Source organism: Tenrec ecaudatus, chromosome 7, assembly GCF_050624435.1.
Source record: "Tenrec ecaudatus isolate mTenEca1 chromosome 7, mTenEca1.hap1, whole genome shotgun sequence".
NCBI lineage: Eukaryota > Metazoa > Chordata > Mammalia > Afrosoricida > Tenrecidae > Tenrec > Tenrec ecaudatus.
The window spans coordinates 166187566-166214674 of record NC_134536.1 but is presented as its reverse complement, the minus strand read 5'-3'; the positions used below and the strand labels follow the sequence as shown (position 1 = coordinate 166214674).

The window sequence follows — 27109 nt, the reverse complement described above, 5'->3', positions numbered from 1 at the left end:
TTCGCCCTTAACTGCTAACCTAAGGGTTGTGTTGGAGACTCTTTGGCAGTGCTGCAGCAGAAAGGCCTGGGCACCGGCTTCCATTAGGATTGACAGCCAATCAAGTAGAAGGCAAATGTTTTGAGAATGACGATGGCAACAAATGTACAAATGTGCTTGGCACAATAGATGGATGTATGGATTGTGATAAGAGTTGTATGAGCCCCCAATAAAATGATTTTAAAAATTTAAATTATGCAACATTACAAATTTTTTTAAAAGATTGACAGTCAAGGACGCCCCGTTGGGAGGAGGAGCCAAGTACTGACCCCTCTTCGGAGTCCTCGTTAACATATACTCACTGGCCCGGAGGTCGTTCATTGATCTTTGGAGCGTCAATTTGATGCCATATAGGTAACTCGTAAAAGAACATGCTATTCTAGGCACACCTGTTACCAGTTAACAACCATGGGGCTGCAGGATGGCTTCAGGGGATATTTCTGGTTTAAGATTTTCAGGGCTCTGTCATCCTTGGTGACTCCAGAATATTTGGATTCCATGGAATTTAAAATTCTGTTCTTTCTACATATTTTCTCTGGGCACCCCCACCCCCCACCACACACACACTTTTGATCAAGATTCTTCTCTGGAAGCATTGCTGAAACTGTCTAGTAGTGGCAGCCAGGCACCATCCAGTGGTGCTCTCATAATGAGGCAAGAGTTCACGAGGCAATTAGCCATACATTCCACCTCCTCCTTCAATGCAAAGCTCTCCTGGTTTGCTCCAGATAAAGCGAGCAATTGTGCCTTGGGCGGCTGCTTGAAGGCCCCGAAGACCCCAGGCACTGGGCTCCAAACTAGGAGCTAGGACAGAAGCACTCCACAGGGTCTTAGGCTAACAAACTGCCATGTCCCAGAAAACTAGGGCCCTGGGCCAAGGAAGGCAATCTCGTGAGTGTTCGGTTGTGCATGAGCAGTGTCAGCAGCTACCCTGTCTGTCACTGACCCAGTACAATGGACCGTTCTCCTGTGGCCTTTCTGGCCATGGCCTTGTAAATAGGTGCTTTTGGTCCACCAAGGGCATTAGACAGTTTGCGAATAATGCATGCAACATGCACAGCAAACTGGAGGGGCGGGGCCACATAAATAAGGTACATGGAAACCGGTGAGGGAATTGTCAGTATTGCCCTTCTGCTAGGCTGAAGAGAGTCCATTCCCGAGCCTAGAAGGACCTGATCTCAATGAAGACGACGTTACAGGAGCAGAGTGTGTCCTTTGGAGCCAGGGTTCATGTGCTGGGAACCTCTTAGAGCCCAGAGCCAGAAAGCTGTAACACAGGAGGCAGTGAAAGATGGCTGGAAACAGTGGCAGGGAACAGCGGAGGTGGGAGAACCAGGCCACCTGCAGGAGACACTGCAGTTCGTTTCCTGGTCTACCAACACCAAGAAATCCAAACTCACTGAGCTGGTGCTCCTACAGGACAGGATAGAACTGTCCCTGTGGATTTCTGAGAGTGTCACTCTTTATAGGAGTAGAGGGCCCGTCACCCCTGGAGCAGCTGTGGTTCTGAACTGCTGGCTGACCTTGTGGTTGGCAGTCCGACATGTAACCACTGTGCCACCAGCTTCCTCTTGGCCGGCAGAACGAGAGAATGGTGCGCTTTCAGGCAGGAGCCTTATAGGTGGATCGAGGGGCCTGTGGGCACTTACTGAGGGAGTTAATAAGTTTTTAAACACTTGTATGAGTAGAGCAGGGCCCAGGTCAGGCTGGCCCCAGAGGGGCTGGCTTGAGTGACTGAGGGGCCTAGGGCTAGAAATTGGTCTGCCTGTGGGCAAATCTGCGAAGAGGCTGTACCAACCCAAGACCTGTATCCTGAGTCTTTCCTGATCCTGAATTGTAACCTGTTACTTCTCTAATAAACTCGAGAGCTGTGGGAGGATGGCTAGATCAGAATTTGTGAGAGGTAAGCCTGACCTCCACGGGAATCCGCTCTGGGCTGATGGTCTCTCTCTCTCCCCTTCATCAACTAAGAGGTCAGATGACCCCAGCGCAGCACTGTTCAAATTCTGATCACGAAACTTCTGCCAATGCAACGTTCAGCAGGTGCACAACTTAATGACAGAAAGTACGAAGCAGCTGTGTAAGCCTAGCTTCAACCAGTGTGCTTGTTCTTTAATCCCTTTCAGTAGTGCTTTACAGTCTCACCCTTAAGTCCGTGGCATCTCTGGTTAGATTTACTCCCAGGCATTTTATTCCCTTAGAGGCTGGTGTAAATGGAATGGCTTCCCTCATTTCCCTTTCAGGTCTCTCATTGCTGGTGTACAGAAACCAAGTGACTTGGGTTTGTTGACCTTATCCCCGCCACGTTGCTTGATTTCTCCGAGAACGCTCTGGACTCTTTTCTCGTCTTGAAGCCTTTTATTCCTTTTCTTGTTGCTCAGGCGGGGCTTCTCATACAATATTCAAACTCAGTAGAAGTGATGAGAGCGGGCACACTCCTGTCTCACTCCGGATTTCAAGGAGAGAGCGCTCTCCGGCTTTCTTCATTAACTGCACTGTTGACTTTTCATATATGCTCTGTATCATATGAAAGAACTGTCCTTCTATTTTAATCTTCTTTAGGATTTTGCATCCAGAAAGGATGCTGGACCTTAACAAATGGCTTCTTCTACACTCAGAAATGCTCGCGTGGCTCTTCCCTTTGTCCTGTGCACGGAGTGTGTTGCAGTGAGAGAGTTTCTAGTGTTGGGCATGACCCTTGGAAACCGCGATGAAGCTCCCTCTCCTGCACCCACTTGTTGCCAAACAGCACATCGTGCACAGGACTGTAGGCTTAACTTGGCCAGACAGTCACTCTCCGGGCTGAAGGGAAACCTTTTGCCACAGACCCCAACTACCGAGGAGCTCTTCGAGCTCACCCCAAAGGGTCCACGCAGCCCACATCCGGCCTTCACCCCGCGGCTTCCGCGTGTGGACACAGGGGCCTGCACTGGTGACACAGTTCTGAAGCTGACTCGCTGTGCTGCCCTGGGCCTACTTTCTCCCTCTGATAAGTGGTAGTAATTCTTACACACGGGAAGCGGCCACTTTAGTTTCTTTTGGACAATTTCAGTTGCAAGTAAAGACCCACCGGGGAGGGAATCCAGGGCGGATGACCCCTTCAGGACCAGTGCTGTGAGTGGCGATACTGGGAGGGTAGAGGGAGGGTGGGAAAGTGGGAACTGATTACAAGGAAGGATCTACATGTGACCTCCTCCCTGGGGGACGGACAATAGAAAAGTGGGTGAAAGGAGACGTCGGACAGGATAAGATATGATAAAATAATTTATAAATTATCAAGGGTTCATGAGGAAGGGGTGTGTGGGGAGGGAGGGGATCAAAATGAGGACCTGATGCCAGGGGCTTAAGTGGAGAGCAAATGTTTTGAGAATGTGAAGGCAATGAATGTACAAATGCGCTTTACACAATTAATGTATGGATGGATGGTGATAAGAGTTGTAGGAGCCCCTAATAAAAAATTTTTTTATAAAGACCCACTGGGGTGAATTTAAGCTTACAAAAGACTGGGCAAGAAGGAACAGAAATTCGGGCCCAGACCTCTTCTCCCCTACCCTAGATCACATCCAATGAAGCTCCCTGAATTTCCTACCATCTCTGCCTCGCCCTGACCTCCTCTGTTCCCAGGTGCCACATTCTAGCTCCTCAGCTGTGAATAGTACTATTATTAATCAAGGCTTTGAGGACAGGGCGCTGGCCCAGCCGGATACAGGCTGGGTAAGAAACCCCAGTGCAGGTCATTCGTCTACAGTAGCTTCGATCTGGTGACAAGGTGGGGTGGGACCAGGAGGTGGTGCCACACATCCCAGGGCCCCTCTGCCCCTGTCACTCTCCCTTGACATCCTCCGTGACATCCCTTCCTCTTCCTAAGCACCCAGTGGCTTCTGTCTGCTCTCTGCCCCCCCTTGCCTTTTTCACTATCAGTGAGTCTGTGAGGTTAGTGCTGAGTGATCTATCACTTCTTTTTAGCCAGCTCTTTCTTCAGAAAAAGGCCAGGCCTTTGAGAACAGCCGGTCACTGGTCAAGCAGTAGGATTGAAGTACTCTAAGAGGATGGCAGGGGGGCAAGGGAGACACGTTTTCTTTGGGATCTGGGGGTGGATGGAGTGCTTTATCCTCTGAGAAGAACCCCTGTAAAACGCTGGCAGCTGGCGTTTATGTCCACGGGTGCTTGTGAAGGGGTCGAGTCCAACCTGTCAATCAGGTCACAGATGGGTGACACTGCTGCGAGGGGTGGCCTTTTCATAGGAGACACGCTGGGGACCCCTCTTCCTCTCTCAGAGCCTTTGCCCGTTCTGCTTGCTGGGACTCTGTGTCTGCCTCTGGGGCAGCCCCATTCGGGCCGCTGACCCTGGGAGCCACTGGGAGCTATGGGTGCCCTGCCCTGTTTCCACTGACCTTGGAGCCACCCAACTCTGCACGCAGCAGCCTGTGGTTCCTGCACCCTGCTTCGAGGTCCTGTGTCACTGGCCTGAAGCTCCCCGGTCTGAAGAGGGCCCTGGCTGGCAGCAGACTTGCGAGCAGAGGCGCACTGGCCTGGGCTGCCGTCTGGGTGTACAATGACTTCTTCATATGACGCTCTTCCTTATGCCCAGAGGGCCACAGCTTTGGTTTCTCTGGACAACCCGGTCTAACACAAAACTCCTGAGATGGTTTTTGCAGGAACAATGGGGCACATGTCAGAGTCAGGCCCCTCTTGGCTGCAGGTCCAGGCAAGGCGTGCCCCACTCTGCAGCCCCCATTTGCCACCATGCCAGCACCATTCCATGCCCCTCCGGCCCACACAAATGCAGGGTCGGGAACCATCCTTACACTGAGTGGGGCTGCTCCCCTGCCCTGATTCACCTGATTCCTGTGCCCAAGGATCTCTTCCAGGGCGTCCGTCCGTGCATGACCTCCTACTGGGGGGAAGGAGTGAGGATCAGCTGTGAGTGCTGGCCCTGCAGCACTCAGGTGAGGAGACGGGGGATGGGACAGGGAAGGGGCGGCATGGTAGCCAGGGAGAGCCAGGTGCCGAGGACTAGTGTCTGCATGTGCCTGAAGGGGGTCATAGCACATCGGTGACGAAGATGATGGCGGAACAGTACAGGTGCCAGAGTAACACGTCCACACTGCTGGGGGCGGAGGTGGGGGGTGGAAACGGAACCAATCAGTGAGACTAGGAGTTAAAGACTAGTTGGCTCCACAGACTAATACTAATTACAGTCACTGGAACGAACTGCTTAGCATCTGTGTAATTACAGTGCAGCTGGGCGAGGATGTGTGGAATTAGCACGATCCGCTGTGCACTGCTGGGCAGAGCGATCACAGCACGCCGCCCCTTAGCATGCCCCAGGGCAGCCGGCGAGAAATGCTGATGAGGGACACAACGTCTCAATGCTCACGCACTTAATTCCCACCCAAGCCCCTGTCCCCATTGCCTGCACCCCCGCCCTCCCTCCGTTTTTGCCCTGAAGGAGGGCACTGAGACCGGGTGGGAGCCAGGCCGCCTGGCTTGGTCTTGACCACTCCATTACTCTGCAATGCCCTCCCCACCCCCATGGCACTGTTTGCGGAGGGCCAGGCGCTCCCCAGCCACCGTCTCCCTCTCCCCCTCACCTGAGTAGCTGCTGGAAGGAAGAGAATTCTCTGGTCCCCCATTGAGTTCTGGGGCTCCTTCTGTCTCTGCCACTTCCTCTTTCTCCTCCTCCTCCCGGACCTCAGGGGCTTCCTCCGGTGGTTGCTCCATGGCTGACTCCCCCTCGGCGCTGCGCCTGCAGGCCCGGTCATAGCTCTGGCATCATCTGGACCCCCACAGGGCAGTTCCCATCAGCCTGGGCAAAGGAGACCACAAAGAGGGGGTGAGGGGGCGGGGATGCCACCCCCTCATCAAGGGGCTCCCTCTGTGCATAGGAGCCCGCGCTCCCATGGTCTCCCATGGCATCACAGCCACTTCCCCTCCCCTCTGCCACTGCCACTGGTAGCAGGTGGGTGCCCTGGGGGCGCAGTGGGTACATGTTGGGTTGCTAACTGGAAGGTCCGTCAAGGGGAGTACAAGGGGGTGTTCCATCCTGTAAAGGGTGAGTCATGGAAGTCCACAGGGGCAGTTCTGCCCGTTCGTAGGGTCTCTGTGGGTCAGAATGGCTGGAGGGCAGGGACTTTGTCTTGAGTCTGAGGGCAATTGGTAGGGTTGGGGGCAGTCTCCGTTAATCAGAGGGTGACAAACCCTTGTACTAACTTTCCCTGCCTCCTCTGAGGCAGTCTACGACTGAGCCACATCTCAAGCCTCCAGGAGCCACATCATAAGCACTTAAGGAATGTCTTCAAACTCTTCAACCATCCTGGAGGCTCTGAAATCCACCACCTCCTAAACCCGACACGGTCCCACCAGCCTCCAGGCCCAGTGGAGAGCCACCATCCTGACGGGGTTGGGTCTTATGCTTTCTGTGCCTGGTGTCTAGTGGTACACATGGTTAGTTATAATTGACTGTTAACCTAAAGGTTGGAAGTTTGAGCTCACCAAAGGCACTTTGAAAGGAAGGCGTGGCACTTTGCTTCTCAAAAAGCAGCCTTTGGAAAACCCCTTTCTCAAAGCTCTCCTCTAATATGGAGCTGCCATGAGTGGGAATTGACTCAATAGCAAAGGTTTGGGCCCTGGGTTCACTTTTTCATTCCCTGCTGGGGTGTGTGTGTGTGTAAGAGAGAGAGAGAATGCTATATACAACCAAACGACACTTCAACAAGTTCCACAAGTCAGTGACACCGATTTTATTCAAACTGTACACTTTTCCTGACATGTTCCCCACACTCTATCACCATCAACTCACACTCCCTGTCCCCGAGCTTGTCACTGACTCTATAAAGTTGCTGCGATCAATGTGATCACGTAGAGGTACTTCTCTGGAAGAGGATTATGCTCTGAACAGACATGCCTTTCTATTTAGGCTACACTATTATTTAGTTCAAAGATCGCTTCAGGGGATAATTTTGCTTCCAGGTGTAGAGATCACCACAGGGAAATACTTTCAGGGGGTGTCCGCTTCAAGGGCTCTAGGAGTCTGGATTCTAGGAGACTGTGAAAGCTGGGCTCACATTTGCAGCCAGATCCTCAGGGGCACCATCAAGCAAGGGCATCATTCCCCAGCTCTGGGGAGAGTTCTGGCTTTGGGGCCAGGGCCCTGGAACCCATGCCCAGAGTCATCCCATCTAGTCGTGACCTCTTAGCGAGGTCAGCTGAGGGGGGCGATGGCAGAGGGGGAGCGGCACCACCGTTGTTTGAGACCCAGGCACACCTACATCTCTTATGCTGATTCCATTCAGACTGAGCAGCCTCGCTCAGCCTGGCTTTGCCACTGTCACACCGCCAAATGTGAGGCCGGCTAGGGTCTGTCCATGCCCCCAGCAGCAAGGCTGCCCAACCCTCACCAATGTCCTCAGCTGCTGGAAGCAACCCTGACCCACTAAGTCCACCCACTGGACCAAGGCCCACAGCCTGGATTGCCACAGCCAGCTGACACCTCACCCCACTACCCCTGAAATAAACCCTCCTCGCGGCCACCGCCTCTTCAGTAATGGCACTAAAAATAGCACACGCTCTCACCAGGTTTCATTTTTATGGGGCTCTCACTACCTGGTCTCCCCTATCTGCTGGAGTTGGCCATCTTCCTTCCCCACAGCCCTGAGCTAGAGCCAGGAACCCCCTAATCACGCCACACCCTTGACCCTGACGAGGCTGGCTCTGGCTTCAGCCGGAACACAGGGTCCTGCAGCCAGGATGAGGGGCTGCCCTGCTGCTGCTTCTCGGGCAACGCAATTCCTGGACCACTGGATCTTGGCACGCGTGCGCATATGCATGTTCCTTCATGTGTATACAGGCACGCATAAGCTGATAGCACATGTGCACTGGTACCCATTCTCTTGACCCAAGAAGAAGCACGGGCCTTGGGGGAGTCAAGGGCAGGGGACATGGCCTTGCTCATTTCCCAAAAGGCAGGCAAACTTCCTGTGCTGAGGTAGCCTGGACTGTCTGAGCTCTGAGAGGCCTTGGCTGGGGCCGGTAGGCAAACAAGACATGCAAAGTCCTACTGCTGCTGGCCACAAACCTACTTCCATCCAGCTGAGTTGTCTTTTCAGGCAGCAGGAGGTGGCTCATTTTCAGAGCACTTCAAGTGGATGCAAGAAGTGGAGCTTCCCGGATGCCATCAGGGGACACTCGGGGGTGGGGGTGGGGTGGCAGGGTGGCGTATGCTAAAGGGGGCGGATGTGTGTGCGCGCTGAGGCCAGTGGGTTTGAACTGCAGACCTTGCAGCTAGCAGTCGCGTTTCCCCAGCAGCACTACTGGTCCGTTAGTGGGTCAAGCTACCAGTGCAAAGTGAGCCTGCAGACTGGACCCTTCGCTTCTGTCACAGCAGCAGCATCTATCTCGGTGGGATGGGCTTTGGTCCCTGAGATGAAGGCTCACTCCTGGCTCTTCCCTGTCCTGCCCTGTGACTGGGGAAGACACTCCCCTGTCGCAGGCCTGTAAGTGGCCGTACTCTCATCGCTACTGCCTCGCTTCAGGGCCAAGGTTCTCAACCTGGGGGTCCAACGACCCTTTCCCAGGAATCGCCTGATTCATAACAGTAGCAACATGACAGTGATGGAGTAGCAACGAAAATAATTTGATGGTTGGGGGGGTCGCCACATCATGAGGACTCTATGAAAGGTCGCGGCCTGAGGAAGGTTGAGAAGCGCTGCATTAGGGGATCAGCAGGAGCAAGTGATCGTCCAGGCCCAGCAATGAGCTGGCTTCCCTCGGGACCTGAGCGCACGCAGACGCTGCCAATGCCCTGCTTTCCCAGGACTGGCCGGTCAACTGTGGGGAAAAAACCTGGCAGGGAGCACCCTAATGTACAGCCCCCGCCCCCGCGACATACACACACATCCCACACACCCACGCCTCTCTTCAGAGAGAAGGGCTCAAAGCCCCTCTGCTCCTTGCCCGCCAGTCACCCCAGCTGCTGCCATTTCCACCTTCCTCTCACCCGCTGTAGCTGAACTACCTACCAGGTGATGAGGGTCAGCAGTCACTTGGCAAAGAGCAGAGGTTGCCCTGGGTCCCTGGCACGTGCTTTTGGGACCCCAATGGGAGGGAGGCCATGGGAGAATGGGCTGATTGTCTGTCTCCCAGTCTTCCCTATCAATCATTAATCTGGGTGCTGACCCAGTGCCCTGGTTGTGCAGGCCAGCCATTCCACGGTACTTTCTGTTCCCTTGTGCCAACCCAGGTCACTCCACCCGCCTCAGGGCACACAAGAGGCCTGCTGTGGCCTCCTTGCCAGGCTGGGGGATGGACCCACGGCACGGGTTATCTGAAGTCAACCACCCAGGAATGGCCCGAGGACTTGTTTTGCTCAGTGTGTTGAAACCAAAAAAAAAAAAGACAGCCAGGAGGTCACCTCACATTCCGCGGTGGTTCCAATTATACCAAGAGCCAGGCTCCGAGCCCGGAGGCGAGGAGCTAAACTGGAGTAAAGGGAGAGGCAGAGATGCAGCAGCAGCGGGGGACCCTTCACCTGTCTCGGCCCCTCTGGACTGAGGGCTATCGGCAGCCCCGGCCCCAGCTGCTTCCACCTGGCCCCAGCTGCTTCCACTGTAGCCGCGGAAGACCGAGGAGCTGTTATAGTTCTCCTGTGCTTTCCAAATTCTTTACAGCAAGTATGGGACACGTTTTTAATAAGGCAGGGCAGGGGGTAGTTGGGAAAGCAGCACTTTAAAAATTATTTTGAACAAAGAAAACCAACCACTACCCTAAGAGGTCCAGAAGGGGTGAGAGAGACTGGCTCAGGTTGCAGAAGAACCTCCAGTCCTCCCTAAGGAAGCTTTCCCGGAAATGTAGCCCCAGTAGTTTGGGCAGCAGGTGGAGGACCTTCCAGAGCGCTCCTTCTCCCCGGGGTACCCCCTCAGAGCTTTGCCCATGACTGTGCCTGACCTGTGGTTCGACTCTGGTCCCTGCTAGCTGCAGCCAGCAGCATTCATTCACTCACTCAACAAATACTTGTTACGCACCCATGTGCCAAGCTGCCTCCATCAAGTACGGACACACACACCCAACTAGGCCCAATAACCACTCTGAAGGACAGACGCAGAGAGGGGCGGGGACACACTCAGGGCACTCAGGCCTCCAGTGGGCAGGGCAGTCAGGAAAAGGTTTGACCCAGGGCAGGTGCTGATGAGGTAGGATGTCTGAGGGGTAGGAGGAAGGCCTGGCGCTGGGGCACGTGGAGGCTGCACCACGTGGGACCTGGAAAGGGCACAGGAAGGATGTGGGTATGGGACCCTCAGTTGCAGACTCTGGGAGGGCCACAGGGTGGATGGGCTCTGCTGCTGCGGAGCCAGGCTCTGAGAAACAAGGGTTACAGCAGACCTTGGGGGGGGGGGGCATCAGCCGGAACCAGCAGGTGGGGGGCTACCTCCAGGGTCTTGGGAGGTACTGGGTCTAACAAACACCTGTCTGTTCCCTTTCTGGGAAGACCTGGGCTGAGGAGATTAGGGAGGTCCTTACAGCTAGCACCTGGTGTCCCAGGCTCTTGGGGGCTAAGTGGTTACAGGGCACTGAATGGACACCACAGCCAGCCTGTAAACAAGTAAAACTAGAACAGCACACAACCCTTTGAGGTGCCCCGAGATAAGGGACTGACATGCACTGAGCACCACTTAACACTACTCTGATGCTCATCTTTTGAACCAAGTGCCCCGAGGGACTGAGGCTGATGGTAAGAAAAGGGACTGTATCACCTTGTGGGAGGCCACACCTAATGCGAAGGAATGGCCCGGCCCAAGAGATGGGGCTCACAGTCGCAGTGGAGAAAGCAGGAACGGGCACTACAGGGCTGAATAATTTCTGGCCCTTCTCAGAAGGAAAGGAGAATCCTACAGTGAAACCACCCCCTACAGCTAGGCCATGATCAATGTTCAGAACCTGGGGCTCCCAAGTGTCCTGTCCTTTGATACGGCGGTAACTCCACTCATAGGAAATTACACCTGGCTATTCACTGCTCTGCTATTTACATATAATACTGTGTGTATGGTGGGGTGTGGGGTGGACAGGACACCTAACTGACTCCATCCATAGCCAACAATAAAGGAATCAATCCAAACCACGGGCCTTCCAGTTGAGTCCCACCCACAGCGACCCCACAGGACAAGGAAGAACTGTCACACAGGGTTGCTGGGTTACAAACTCATCGCTTCGCACTGTTGACTTTGGGTTAGTGGCCTGGTGTTTAACCAACTGCGCCACCAGACAGACTGACTTAATAATAAAGGGCTCACTGTGGAAATGATGCTATGTCCAGGAAAAGGAATACGATCTGGACAATAAACTTACGTTTTCAAAGGTCATTTACTAACTTCAAAAGTGAAAAAAATTAAAACAAGTCCACAAGACCCAAAATACAACTTCAAGTACATTCTGCCTGAATGTAGAGACACCCGAAAGAAAAATTTCAGAAATTGAGCGCTGGTGACCAAAGACCACACGAATTGATGGGGTGATAAAGAAATCATTTATGAAGAAACCAAAGTGTCATTAAGACAGGAAAGAAAAGATGAAAGCAGATGTCTGAAGAGGCTGACACCGCTCTTAAACGTTGAGTACCTGAAGTGAAGGAGCTGAACAGAGGCAACAAAGGGAGGCACACCACGAGGGAAGGGCCGGCTCGCCATTTCTCGAGCAGAAAGTACCGGAGAAAAAAGTGGAGCCCCCAGTTCCGTTCCAGTCTTGAACAATGCTATGGGCAAAATAAATGATCTGGGGAGCATCAACAGAAGATGGGAGGAATACATCCCCTCACTGTTGCACAACGAACTGGTCAACATCCCCCCCATTTCAGGAGGGGTGATTTATTACCAAGCACTGCTGGTACTGAAGGAGGGTGGGTCTCTAGCTGCACTGACGGCACTGGTAAAGCAAAGCCCCAGGACTTGATGGAATGCCGGCCGGGCCGTCTCAACGAAAGCGTGCAATCCTGGAAGTGCCCCCTCATCTGTGCCAGGAAATTTGGTAGACTGTACCTCAACATAAAAAATAAGGAAATCAATTCTCCCAAATGGACCAACATGCAGCAGCGTGCTCAGAGGAGAAAAGAATGGGCTTGTCAAGGATTGGGTTTTAGGTAGATCGAGGGCCACGGGTCAGTAGTCAAGCTCTGTTCCAAGAAGGCCTCGTTAACGTGTTGAGCACAAAGGTGCTTCGCGCCCAAACTCTGGTGCTTTCCATTGGCCCGAGTGCATGGGAAACAGACAATGAAGACGGAAGACTGAGGAGGAACAGACGTCCTTGAATTACGGCATTGGCAAGGGCGGTTAGTGACTATGCCGTGGACTGCCAGAAGAAACAAGATGGACGGCCAGAGTGTTCTTCAGAAGAGATCCTGACGATACCCCGTCTCATGGGCCTGGCACATGTTCTTAGAAGGGACCAGTCGCTGGGGAAGGGCATCAGGTTTAGTCGAGTGTCAGCCAAAAAAAAGCAAGACTTGATGGATTCACGTAGTGGCTGAAACAATGGGCTCAAACGCAGGAAGGATCCTGAGGATGGCAGGATTAGGCAACTGTGCTGTACTCTGCGGCACAAGATTGCGATGAGTCAGAATCAGCTCTATGCCACCTGAGAACAAAGTGAAAAGTAGCGCAATACAAAACCACACGGGGAGCAGGACTCTCAGACAAAGGACTAGAGAAAGAATGGAGGGCTCCCTACATGAATCCAGGGGGAGGTGACTCTTTAAAGCATCTCTGTAGGCTTTTCTTCAATCATTTTATTGGGGACTCAGACAATTCTTTTTTTTTTTTTTTTTGGCCGCGTCATGGATTTAATGTGCCGCAGGGACAGCAGGGGCACGGACTGACAGACGCCCCAGCTACAGGAGGGGCTGGCTACGCTGGCAGCTGCCAGGGAGACGTGACTCTGAAATAAATACTGGAGGCGGGCAGGCGGGGAGCCGGTATTGGTCAGGGGCAGCCCAGCGGCCATGCCCCATAGACATGATTGGTCGGAAACTGACGGAGAGGCGGGGTGGGGCACATAGTGGGCATGGCCCGGCAGCGGTGGGCAGGGCCTGCAGGACCTTCTTGAGCTCGTCTTAGAGGACCAGCACGAAGGCTCCGCCCATGCCGCGCAGCACGTTGGACCAGGCGCCCTTGAAGAAGGCCTTGCCGCCCGCGTCCTGGAAGATCTTCCGCCAGCAGTGCAGGGTCCCCGAGCACATGATGTCCGCTCCTTTCCTGCCGGACTGCATCATCATGCATCTGCGCACCGTGTCGAAGGGGTAGGAGACCACGCCGGCCACGGCGGTCACGGTCTGGGCGACCATCCAGCTGACCACGATGTCGTGTTCTTGGGGTGAGGCAGCATGCCTTTAGCGGTGTCGTAGACGCCGAAGTAGACGGCGCGGTAGATGATGATGCCCTGCACAGGCACGTTGAAGCCCTGGTAGAGGCCGGGATGCCGTCGGACTTGCTGATCTTGACCAGGCAGTCGCCCAGGCCCCTGAACTCGCGTTGCGTGCCGGACTTGCCGACGTCAGCGGCCAGGCGCGTGCGGGCAAAGTCCAGCGGGTAGACGAAGCACAGGGAGGTGGCACCCGCCGCCCGCCCGAGGCCAGGTTGCCGGCGAAGTAGCGCCAGAACTGCGTGTGCTTGTCGCCGCCCAGGAAGACCTGCTTGTACTTGTCCTTGAAGGCGAAGTTGAGCGCCTGCGTGGGGAAGTAGCGGATGACGTTCGCCAGGTTCCTGCGCCAGAAGGACAGCACGTCCTGCTCCCGGGGGGATGCGCATGATGCAGTCGACGATGCCCTTGTACTGCTGGTCCGCTGCGATCTGCTTGCTGGCACGCTGCACCTGCAGAAGCAGCTTGACCCGCTCGATCGGGGCCTAGGCCGTCTGGGAGATGGCGGCGGCAATGCCGCCCGCCAGGAAATCCTTAGCGAAGGAGATAGCTTGGTCCGTCATGGTGCCGGAGCGGACAGCGGGGCGGGCGGGCAGCAGGAATGAACACGAGAGGGTCTGGAGGGTGGGCGCCGCTGCATACAATTCTTATCATAATCCATACATGCATCCATTGTGTCAAGCACATTTGTACATTCATTGCCCTCATTATTCTCAAAACATTTGCTTTCTACTTGAGCCCTTGGTATCAGCTCCTCATTTTCCCCCTCCCTCTCTATTCCCCCTTCCCTCATGAATCCTTGATATTTTATAAATTATTATTATTTTGGCAGCTCTGTAGTTTTTCAAGCTTCCAGTCAGGAACATGTATTATCTTATTTGGCCCATCAATAGCAGGTGATACATGTGCTCAATCCCACTCCTCTATACATTTTCCTCCCATCTCTAAAGTTCTCTCAGTCTCCATCTTCCTCCCTCCAGGATCACATCTCCCAACTTGTCTGAAATGGCGCCCCCTCTTCCCCAGGGCCTTCCCCATCTTCACACAGTAACCCCAAGAAGTTGTCCTCAGCAGAGCCTGTTGAGTTCTCTTGCTGTGGGGGAGTCGGCTCCGACTCAGAGCGACACCACAGGACCCAGTGGGCCTGCCTTAGAGTTTTCCTGCCTGTGATCTTTACAGACTGTCACTCTCTCCCGGGGAGCTGCCCGTGGGCTAGAACAACTGCTAGCTTCAATGACCTGTTGTGCACTTCATTATTGTACCCTCAGGGGTCCTCTCCTGCTGAATTCTCAGAATTGGATCAATTTTCATAATCTTCACTGTGACCAGTCTGGCCCAGGTCAACATAACTCCGTGCCTGAGGGACTGTAATAGCCTCCTCCCTGGCTTCTCTGCTTCCACTCCTCCCCCCACACCACCTACTACTCACCACACAGCAGACCTGGCAGGTCTGTCCTTCCTGTGATCAATCCCCTCCAAGAACTCCTCACTTGTTGCCAAAGAGTGGATTTCAACGCTAACAACCCGGTGGCTCACCTCCACTCAAGTCTACAGTGGCCACCAGGCCTTACAGACCCTACCTCCGTGGCTCTGCCTTCTACTGCTCTCCCCCAGCTAGGCAGATGGCCTCCGCATTGTTCTCCACACGGTCAGCAGGTCAGCATTTCCTGCCTGCCGCCTGCCTTTGCAGTTGAAAATGTTCTTCCCCAAGATCCCTGCCTACTTGGCACACACCTCACCTTCTCAGGTCTCTGCTCAACGGTGAGCTTCTCAAGGAATCAGACAGAAGGACAACTGTCTCCACAAACCACCTCCTCTCCCTCGAGACCAGAAGTACCAGGTGGTACCTGCCTACCACTACAGACCCCTCTGATCAGGGACACACCAAAGATGGATCCCGATAGAAGAGAAAGGAAATGTGGAACAGAATTTCAACAACAACAAAATTTGTTTGTAGGGGTATGCCTGTGTCTCAATAAATTTTATTTGTAAATGGTAGTGAGGCAAGTTTGGCTTACATGGATACAACTGACCAATTTCTGCTCGGCTGATTTAGGGACCTGCGGAGGGGCTTAACAGGGGGGCTTAATGAGCTTTGGTGGTACAACCAGTTAAGCCTTCAGCTGCTGTCTGAAACAGTGGTTAGACCCCAATGGGTTGCTCTGCAGGAAGAAGACCGGCAAGAAAGAGCCCGTTCACTGACACTGAGTCCATTCTGACTCACAGTGACCCTACGGGACAGAGGAGAACTGCCCCTGTGGGTTCCCGAGTCTCTGACTCTTCATGGGAGTAGAAAGCCTCAACTTTTCCCCACAGAGCGGCTAACAGCTTCAAACTGCTGGCCTTGCAGTTAGCAGCCCAACGTGGGGCCCATTATGCTACCAGGGCACCCAAAAGACACCCTCTGGGACAGTTTCATTCTGTCACATGGGCTGGCTAGGAGTTAGAATCAAATTGATGGCAACTGACAACAAATGTGTTTCAGAACCGTAAATGCTTAAAGAATCCAGATGTATTGGATCTATTGAGTAGTCTCCAGATGACGGCTCTGAGTTACTCTTCAAACCTTGAGTTGAAACTACTCCCTGAAATCTCTTTAACACAAAGTAACCATTCAGCTCAGCGAGTAAAGATTATCCCCTTAGGTACTATGGTCTATAAAAATAAAAAACATTTTGTTTTTAATAAAAAATTGGATGCCTAAAATTGGGGGATAAAGACATGAAGTGGTTGGCTTATAAACTTTCATAAGTGGGGGGAACATATTCATAGGATTATAGGATTAAGGTGTAGGTGTTATCTAATTGCAATTGTGAGGCTAAAGAATTATGTACATGTGCCAAGTTGGCAAGGGGTGAATTCAGGTAGTTTATTGTGTCAACCTGGTCGATAAACACATGTGGGGTTAATTGAAGGGCGGAAGAATAAATGGCTCGGTGAGCCTTATCTTTCTAGTTCTCGAGTCTCTTGCTTTCTGATGGTCAGGCCAGGGTGCAGCTGCCTTAACCAATTCCCTGCTTCAGCTGGCAAGGCTCACTTCCTTTAAGACATCCCTAAGGAGAAGCTGCATGGACCTATTCCGATGCAGCCCTGGGTGCTGGAGCAGCTGTGTGGAGACCCCTGCCAGCGATGAGATGCTTACACATTCACTGACTCGGCTTTCCTCCTGCAGTCAGCATCAATGAGTCTGTTTTGTGAGATGGAAGAGGAGTTTGTGGATTGGTGTCGGACATACAGGTTAATGTTGGACTTGTGGGCTTGGGCAGCACTGGGTTGGGATGTTTTCCTGATGTGCACTTAACCTTTATATAAAACTCTCTCTCATACGTGAGTTTCTGTGGATTTGTTTTCTAAAATACCCAGACTAACACAGGAACTATGGTCTTTAAAAATAAAACGTTTGTTTGCTTTTAACAAAAGAAGCAGAACCATGAGGGGTATACAGACTGCTTTTTCATTTGTTTTTCCTTTAAACTTATTGGATTAAAGGAAGGCTTTCAGAGCAGATCAGCTTGCCATTGAACAATTCACATACATTTTGTTTCAGTTCACTGATTGTAATCCCCACAATGAAAGTTCACCCTCTTTCCTAACCTTTCTGCATTTCGTCCCTGGGTAAATGCTGTCTGTCCTTTTGACTTCACAAGGTTGATGTGTGTGCCCCCCTGGTGTTATCGTTCTCCTTATAGACCTGTCTATTGTTTAAGGGTCATAGTCTTGGGGGTTTGCCAGTCTCTCTCTAACCAGTAAGCCAGATCTTTCTTTTTACATAATTTTGAATTTGTTCCACATTTTCACCCATGCTATCAAGAACCTTTTATGTGCTTCTTTCGGAACAGTTGGCAGTGATAGCTGGGCACCATTTAGTTCTTCTGGCCTCAGGGTCTCAAGAGACTGTCTGCATGGTCATTAGTCTAATGGACTGCTTCCAAGCATTCCAACTTCCTTCCCTCTTTTTCCTCCAAACGGAGACACCCATAGTTACACTCTAGATGACTCTAAGACCCCAGTCACTACTCACCGACGTAGGATGCAGAACATCTTTGTGGACTATGTTATACCAATTGACCTTGGAGGCCCGAGACATGGTCCTGAGCCCCTGGGCCCAGCATTTCAGTCCCTCAAGAAATGGGTGATAGATAAGAAATTTTCATAACTTTGTCCTAGTCTGCCCCACCACACTCATGGTTATACTTGCAGTAAACATGAGTATCTATGTACCTCTGTCAAAACTACACATATAGGCCGTGCCTAATGCTCTCCCTCATGAAGAGATCACTGAAGATAGGGGTGTTACAGCAAAGTGCGAAGACAGCAGATGGTGCCCAGCTTAAAAAAAAGTATTGGGTCTAGGGTTTAAGCAGCTTGTCTTAAAACAAGAAGCCATCTAAGTGAGGTGTCATAAGTCCACATGGAAGAAGCACACCAGCCTATATGATCCAAACACCAGCCTATATGATCCAAGGACTATAAATAATAAAATCAAAATCTGAAGGAGGAAATGAAATGAATGAGCTTAAATTGTGAACACTGGGTTTACAGAAGGCTATAGATGACAGTCCATCTGCAGGGCCCCCACATGAACTAAAGTCTCCCGTGATTCCCCTCTGCCCATACTTGAGGGAGGGATGTGAATGAACCTTGCTATCCAAGGGCTATGCCAACTCGATTATGGCAGATGTAGTGAGGTCAAAATGTAACCACTTATCACTTGATCTCCCCTTTGAGCCATTTAAAATTTATTCTGGTTTTTAATATTTCCTGCTTTCTTTTCTATTGAGATTTTCTCTGGTTTGTTTTTTTTTTTGGGGGGGGGGCTGGCTTTTGGTATGGTTTCCTATACATGAAATCCAGGAGAGGTAAATCCAAAGAGATAGTAACTGGATAAATGGCTTCTTGGAGGCACGGGGTAGGGTGGGGGTGGGAGAGGATGGGGAGCTAACAACAATGAGCAAAAGAAGAAAAAATGTTCAGTGAGATGACTACACAACTTTTGAATATGATTGAACTATTGAAGTATATGAAATGTGAACTCTGTCAGTAAAACTATTAAAAAACAACAACACAAAAACTACATGTATATTTATGAGCAAACTCCCACTCTCCCTCCCACACCTGTTTGGCCGGCATTTCTATCCATGCATCTGCTAAGAGCAAACAAAAGCAATTTTAAAGCACAGACTGGTAGATTAGTGGTCAGGAAGTTTAAGTTAATGGAGTTAAATAACTAAAAGAGAAATAATGAAAATGTTAACACAGTGTGAAGAGTGTAACCAGAGTCTGATCGTTACGTTTATGAATTGTTGAGAGTGGAATTCACTGTGTATATATATATATATTTTTTCTTATCAAAAAGCAAACAATCTATTTTATAGATGTATTTATTTAATTGACTCTCTCAGTGAACCTTCCTTCCATGATCTCCCTATTGAAAATCAACCCCAACCCCACCATCAGGTAGCCTGCCCTCTTCCCTGCTTTAATGTAGCTCTCATCTTTAAGTATAAAACTCACTGCTGTAGACTCAAGCCTGACTCAGGGACCCTATACAACAGAGTCGAACTGCCCCTGTGGGTGTCTGAGACTGGCACTCTTTATGCCAGCAGAAAACCTCATCGTTCTCCCTTGGAACCGAAGGTGGGGTGGTCTCAACCTTGCTTCCCAATTCATAACCCACTACATGTCCCCCAGGCTCGCCTGAGAGTACAGCACAGATGCATTTACTCTTTTACTGCATGTGTCTCTTCAAAGGAATGAAACCCTCACGAGGTTGAGACTTTTGTTGACCAGGCTCATCACTGAATCTGTGAGTCGCAGGGGAGTGCCTGGCTAATAGTAAGTGCTCAATAAACATCTGCTGAGTGAGCAAACAATGTTCCTGAAGTAGCCGTGCAGAGAGCAACTGTCCACAGGTTTCAGTTTCCTGGCGCCTCTGAGCCCGCTTCCAGACCATCCCAGACCCTTTGAAAGAGGCACTCATGGGGATTATGATAAAGTGGCAGCGATGTCGTGGAGGGGAACAGGGAGTCCAGAGATGGCTGGCTGAGAAGGCCTGGCCACGGGCACCTCTGCCAGTTGACTTCAGAAAAGACACTGAACTTCTCTGGGCTTCATTTCCCTCATTTTTTACAATGCGGAAGGGTGTCAGGTGCTCCCAGATCTCTGGAGTCTAATATCCTGTACTGAGCAATAATTATCGGGGGCCTAGCTCTCTCACGGGCTGCAGCTCAACTTCCCGGTGGGGAACAGAGAGACGGTGACCAATCTTCAGGGGCCGTCAGTTACGGGGAGAAGAGCCTGCAATTTCCCGTGTGAAAGGCTACACACATGTGGTATGGGCAGAGTACAAACCCCAAGAGCAGCCTCTGCTGGGAGAGCTCAGGGGAAAGTCAAGGCCAAGGCTGAGCCGAGCCACTCGGAGACAGCTTAAAAGTTACAAACGCTTATTCCAGTCCAGGAGTGAACAGATTACATGTTTGAGGGGTAGGTGGGCGTGCAGGAGTAGCGCGGGGGGAAGAGGCAGCATGAGAGAAGCAGACCTGAATGGCAGGGCATGGAGAAAACTGGAGAAGCAGGTCACAGCCTAGCATCTACCCTGAAAACATGACGCAGCCCCACAAGCTGACCTGCTAGGGACTGAGCTGTGTCTCCCAAAACGTGTGTCCCCTTGGCTGGAGCATGCGTCTCTGTACGATGTGATGATCTTCCATTCTGTGAGACCTCACATAAATCCTAATCTCTAGTGTGGAGCTGGGTCAGAGAAGGTTACGGTCACCAGGCAGGATACAACCTACAAGATCGGGTTCTATCTTGAGGCAATCTCTTTTGTGATATAAAAAGAGGTTAAACAAGTGGGCAGCTCACAGGCAGAGCCAATACGACCAAGAAAGAACAACCTATCGGACTCAGGGAAAAACTGATGCCAGGACCGACTAGGAGCTCCAGAGGACACTGGTAAAAGGAAAGGAAGCAAAAGTCTTGCCCCAGAGCCCAGAGAGCAAGCCTTCCTCTAAGCTGGCACCCTGGATTCTGACTTCGAGCCCCCCAAACTGGCAGAGAACACATTTCTTCTTGCTAAAATCATTCAGTGTGGTACTCGAGTGTAGCAGTACTAGGCAACGAAGATACTCCCAAACGTGTGGGTTTCTAGGTGATGGGCATTATTCTAAGTTCTTCCTCACGTAAGGAACATGGAGGAACAAGTGAACCAGGGATGGAGGCAGGGAGGAAAGAAGGCCTTGTGGTACAGGCACTAAGCTAAGACACAAAGGCTGGCAGCGCAAACCCACCCGTCCACAGGAGAAAAGATCTGGAACTCTGATTCTGCCAAGATTGCAGCCAAGGATACCATTTAGGGGTGGGGGAAGAAAACTGTTCGGCTTTCGTTCAGAACTCTTGCTTGGAGGCTGCCCAAGAAACATCAACCCAAGACTACTCTTCGCTTTACATGTGCGTGTACATGTTTTGGTCCAGCAGGTACAGTTCTGCCTTTGTGAGTGAGGGCTATTGGAAGTTTCACCCCATCTCCAACCCTCACTGTGTCTGCAAATAGAGTTCAGTCATCTAAATTGTTAATCTGTGCAAATTAACAATCCATGTATTTTGATCTAAAAAAAAATCAACCTTCGACCTGGATACTTTCCTTTTCTCAGCAGTGTTTTAAATTCTACTGCCTTGGTTAGAGTACTGACACTATCAATGGAACTGTCATATGCCCCTTGGTTCACAACTCTCTCCCATTAAGAAAAGGCATCTCAAAAGTGAACCACGGAACTATATAAGCCATAGATACATGAATGATTGTTGAGCTCCCACTTAATCATAGCCCTAATCTAAGACCAATTAGTTCTTGTGACAAGGCCCGGCTGGATAGCTGCTCTCGTGAAGAGCTCCCTGAAGATGTGGGCGCTACAGCAAAGTGTGGTGACGAAACCAAATGGTGCCTGGCTGTCAGAAATCATAGCCTCGGGGGTCTTACAGGCTTGTCTTTACACAGCAGCCACCTAAGTGAGGCATCAGCTAAATCCACACGGAAGAAGCACATCAGCCTGGGTGGTCCAAGGATTGTAAAAAATAAACTCCAAATCTGGAGGAGTTTAAATGATGAACACCTCGTTTTGCAACAGGCTGATAGCAAAAGCTCAAGATCCATTTGCAGGGGCTGCACAAAGATTAAGCCTCCAGTGAATTCCTTGACAGGCGCTGAAAGGGCACATCTGGCTGGTGGTCCACCGAGACCCTCAGGTGGACCGGCTGTGACTTGTCTGGCCAGCTTGTTGGGTCGCCTAGTCTTGAGCTCATGGCAGCAGGCTTCCCTGTGGCCCCTGAGCTGGTGTGAGAGCCTGAGTGTTTCCTACGCCTCCATCCAGTTCTCCCAAGCAGGGGAAACACCCTCATCTCAGACCACCGGTAAATGCGAGAAGTAGGCACTTTCTGCTTGTTCCTCTCAGACTACATGGGACCAGTATGCCAGGAGGTGGTCTGTGTGACTAGCCTTCGGAGAAGACAAGCAACAGCCTAGAGACTGCCCAGGCTGGGCTGATTTCCAGATGTCCGCGTGGCCCCTGCGGACCCCACACTGTGGGTGAGAAGCTCATGGGATGCCAAGGAGAGCACAATAGCACAGAGATCACATGACCAACCTTCCCAGGCTCTGTCTGTACTATGTTGTATGGACTTCTAAGTGGCTCGGCGATCCCATATCCAAGATAGGACTGAAGTCCCTGGGCTTGAACCTACTAATAAACGTGTTAAAGTGCTGGTGGTGTAGAGGGTACGCATTGGGCTGCGAACTGCAAGGTCAGCAATTCGAAACCACCATCCACTCCTCAGGACAAAGTTGGGGCTTTCTACTCCCGTAAAGAGTGGCAGTCTTAGAAACCCACAGGTTCCGTTCTACCCTGTCCTATGGGTTGCAATGAGTCAGCAGGGACTGGATGAGTTTGGTGTTGAGTTCACCACGTCACAGCAGAAAGGCAGGCCCAGCACTGTGCTCCTCGGAGGATTCCAGCCACAGAAACCGGGGGAATACAGCTATTACTGGCATGTGGGGTCACCTTAGGGGGGAGGGTCAAGCAATGGCAACAGGTTTGCATGCTTCAGGTTTGAAGGTTTCACCTTCCTATCTTTTTGTGGTCTTGACTAAAACAAGCGTATTTGTCTCTTGAGAAAGAGGCGACCCAGGAGGTCGTGTCCTCACAATTGGTGCTTTCTTCTAAACCCCAACTTTTGGATCCCCTAGAACCAAGGTAGCTCAGGAGCGAAAGGGTGGAGGCCGGAGGCGGGGAAGCGACGCTCTCCTGGTGTTTGCTTTCTGGCCCCTCTTCCATTTTCCTGGGCACACCAATGTGGCGGCGTTCTAAGGTCTCAGATCAAGGCTACGCGAGCAAATATTTGAAAAGCATCGAGTCCCCAAGAGAAGGAAGTGCTACAGCGAGGGAGTGGAAGGGCGCACACACCACCGCGAGTCCAGACCGCAGAGAGTGAGGAGGCAGAAGAGGCAGAAACAGGCCCGGACTCATGCTGCTGTCACAGCCATTTCTGGGCTTGGGGCTGCGTAAGAGCCTGTGAGAGAGCGCGCTGCTGGGCCAGGGTGCTCGTGAAAACCCTGTATCCCACTCCGCGGGACTCAGAACCAAGAGGTGGGGGTATGCGGGATGAGAATGGGAAAGCACCAGAACCAGAGAGACTTCGCGATGACACCGGAGAAATCCACTCAGAGGCGGAAGGCCTCACGTGTCAGCCCAAGCTCAGCCCCAGTAGGAGCTCAGCGCCGTCTGGCAGGAAGAAGATGGGGCTCCGGTGGAAGAATCAAGCGTGGCCACTGTTCAGCCAGGGTTGCAGATGCGATCGTTGGTGGGATTAACGCTGGGTGTAAACACTGCTTCCCTCTGGGGGTTCCCCACTCTTGAGGGGCCCCTCTCAGCTCTGCCTTGGGGCAGACCTTGGGGGGTGGGGGTGGGATCTCACCACCATTCCAGGCCTGAGATGGCCCTGAACCCGGGAAGAACTCCCCAGAGTATGGGGCCTGCTCACCAGGCTGCTTTGGCCCTGGCCTCAAATCCAGCAGCTTCCCTGTAGGGCAGCGAGGGAGCAGCTACTGGAACTGGAGAACCTGCGAGGGGCCCCACCCTGATTCATCCAGAGCCAGTTTTCCCCAGAACAACCCCTCCGAGGAAGGACATCAGGAAGGACAGACACTGGTCTTTCTACTTACCAAGTGCCCTGCTGCTACGAAGAGCTGCCCAATGGGAAGATGAGGGGTTGGTGGGCTACCTGAGCAGCAGGCCCCTGAATGCTCCTGAGGCACTGCCACGGCTCTTCTCTCAAGCTGTGTCCTTGAGAGCCTCCGCCCAGTCCTGAGCCGCCCAGGTCACACAAGAGGTGTCTCCCCACCCACAGCGACCTGCTTGGCGGGGCTCTGAACACCTTTCCCCCTGCCGATGCTTCCGGTTCCCTTCTCACCCCGGGAACCCAGGCAGGCTGGGGCAGTCTCTTTCACCATCCATGCAAACTACCCTTGGGATCCTCGGGCCAACTTGGAGATCCCTGGCACTGACCGTAGCATCGGCAAGGGCCATGACGTCTGCATTTCCCTGTCGGGGCAGGCAGCGGCGGGAATGGTGCCAGCAGCTCACCTCTGTAACACAGGCACCAAAGCATTTACTCCAGAGGTGGCTGGGGAGCACCCAACAGCCCGCCTACCAGCTTGCCGGTGGTGCCAGGCCTTCCTAAGGAAGTGCCAGCCGTGTGCGGGGGAGGCAGCGGGGGGAGAGGGGCCCTCTCCCTTCTTGCCTAGCAAGAGGCTGCAGGGCTGGTGGGATTCTGCATGCTTCCCCACCATGGTACCCAGGGCTTGGAGCCGGGCACTGTAAAGAGGTTTCAGACTCCTGATGCTTCTGCACTGAGGGGCACCTTAATGACAACCGACCCCCACAGAGGAGGCAGGGCTTGGGCCCCAAACAGAGCTGAGTTTGACTCCTGGCTCTGCCGCTCCGTAGCTGAGTGGCCTTGGGCAAATTGCCTCACCTCTCTGGGCGTCCATTTCCTTATATGAAGAAACCATGCAGCTTGGAGCGGTGACGTGACTCGCCTTCCATCACAGGGCAGGATGGCAGTAGAGCATGGTCCCAAACTCATTTGCTGGCGCCCAGTCCAGGGCTCTGACTTTATCTACTACCCTGGGCTACCTTTCCATGGAAGCTACGACAGATGGAGAAATGGGCCCTTTCCCCACACTGCTGCCAGCGAGCAGCTCCTTCCAAAGTTTGCTGCCTACAAACAGTAAACCTGGCATCGGCAGGCTTCCTGACAGGAGGCAACAGGCAGCCTGCCTCACCTGCCAGGGTGCCCACCGTAACTCACTGCCAGAGGCCAATCCGACAACCAGGGAACGTGACAATTTAAAGAATATAATCAATGTCAGCGAAGGGACAGTGAAATGATTGGAGACTGGCGCATGCTTGGCTCTCTATATTGGAACTCAAAGACAAAATGAAAGCCAATTAATTAGACAGTGAATAACAAGAAGTGGAAGAAAGAAGAAAACACTCTCAAACGGTTTGTGGCAGTGCTTGGACCACGCTTCTTGACATGACTGCACTACTGCATGGGGTGGGCTACGTCCCAATAAAACTGTTAGAAAATCAATTAGACAAAACGGAGACTGCATAATCAATGAGACAGAGTCACACAAGCGTAGTAAATTGTCAACAACCGGCGAGCCATTGCGGAGGAAATACCGATGTTCATGGTGCTGGTCTTTCAACCTTTCGGCGGCTTTGACCTTTTTGTTACAGGGCACACGGGAGAGAACAAAAGCGGCTCTGTTTGGGCTCTCCAAAGGCAACGCAGTTGAAGCGTGTTTAATTCCCCCTCCAGGGTCCCGAACACAGAGATCTGAGCTGCTCTGCCTGTCTTTCAAGGCTTGGCCCCATGGGACCCCACATTTTCTAGCCCATCTTCTGCACAGCTCCAGCCTGAACTGTCTTCAACAGCCAACGCTGGCGACACAGTCCCCAAGGAACCACCCATTGGCATGCCTTCATTAGCTCACCCAACAACCTCCACAGGGCAACCTCCCTGGGACAGGCACCGTGGAGGGCCGGCTGCAAAGCCAGGCCCCACCGACACCTGGTGATCAAGACACAGCTGCTGCCCTCTGCGGCGCTGTGCACCCATTGGGAACCCCGTGACACCTGGCTTTCCTCACGCCCTGCCTCATGACACCTCTCCCTTCGTGCTTCATGGCAGAAAGTTGTACGTTTCACTAAATCCCAAGTCTCGAGAAATGTCAAATCCTCCTGTGAGAAAGCTTTACGGTCAACCTAGCGAAGTTTAAAGTCTATGTTTCTGAACTTGGCTGATCACTGGAGTCACCTGGCGACCCGGTGAAACTACACATTCCTGGGTTCCTCCCCCTACAGATGCTGATTCATCAGGCTGCAAATAGAGCCCAGGGATCTCTAGTGTCACCAGATCCCTAGTGATCCCAATGATTAGCTCAGTTTAGGAAGCTAGGGTTTAAAGGTGCCCACTGACATCAAGTTCAAAGCAAGAGAAACAAACAAGCAAACACAACTCTACCAGGTCGAGTTGAGGGTTAGTAATGCTGACATTTCTGGGAGCCAGGGCACGGCAAAAGCGGTCCTAATCTAACCAGCCTTGTCACTGTGTTATACGTGTGTGTTCCTGGACTGTGCTGCTGCTATGGCGAGCCATTCTTGCAAATGAAATCGACCAAGATTATATATACGGTATACTTTCCATGAATCCTATGAGTAATATTTTCAAGAAAGCTTTGGAAGCAAGTGCAACCTTCACACTGGCACTCTGGGTCTGTGGTTCCATTAACGCTGTTGGGGTGTCGGAGTGTTAGGTTATCGAAGTGTGCTCTAAGAGTGCCCATTAGTCTTGCTGAAGGAGCCCTCGTGGCACTGCTGGGAGGCATTAGACTGCTAACCTGCAAGGCCTGTGGTGCACTCACCAGCCGAGAGAAAGAAGCCGTTTGCTCCTGTAGCACTCTACAGCCTCGAAAAGCCTGCACAGAATCACTACAAGTGGACAGCAATGGGTTCTCTGGGCTCACGGTTTCTAGTGTTTCACTATTTGTCACCAAAGAGATCAGCGAGTAATAAGTATGTGCTGCCGAGGCGAGCACCAAAGAGATCAATGAGATGTGGGTGGGATGGCTTGGAATTGTCTGACATAAACTCAGAATAAATGGATCTGAACCAAACTTGGGTCAAATAGAAAGTGCTTTGGTCATTAAAAATTGAAATCTGCATATGCAAAGCAGCATAGACCCCTGCCCAACTTGAAGAAACTTTTGGACACACACTCAGCAATTCCACCAACATCAACACAAACGGGAATGTTTCTACTTCTGGACAATATCTCTACCAAGACTGACAGAAAGGGTAATTGAGGCTTTGTGCATTTTTAAAATTGCATTTCAGATCCATACGAATTTGTTTTTTGATGTGAAAGGCAGTTCAATACTTAAAAAAATAAACAAACCCACTGTCATCAAGTCAACGTTGGCTCGCAGGGGCCCTACAAGTTAAAGCACAACTGCTCCTTTGGGGTTCCAAGACTGTAAACCTTTACGGGAACAAACAGCCTCCCCTTCCCTTGCAGATCCGCTGGCGGTTTGCCCTGCTGACCT

At 52.0% G+C, this 27109-nt stretch overlaps 1 protein-coding gene across 4 annotated transcripts in view; it reads right to left on the bottom strand.

Moving 5' to 3' along the window:
- Positions 1-27109, bottom strand: part of PPARD (peroxisome proliferator activated receptor delta) — a 77349-nt gene that overhangs the window by 11690 nt on the left and 38550 nt on the right. For 2 of the 4 annotated variants that reach the window (XM_075555520.1, XM_075555519.1), the window contains exon 2: positions 5634-5848. The exons of 1 other annotated variant lie outside the window; for it this stretch is intronic. In XM_075555520.1, coding sequence (XP_075411635.1) covers positions 5634-5763 — 130 coding nt within the window. In that variant the 5' untranslated portion in view covers positions 5764-5848. Of the gene's footprint in view, positions 1-5633; positions 5849-27109 lie in introns of those variants that run through there. One more of the 4 variants, XM_075555522.1, reaches the window with a different exon arrangement.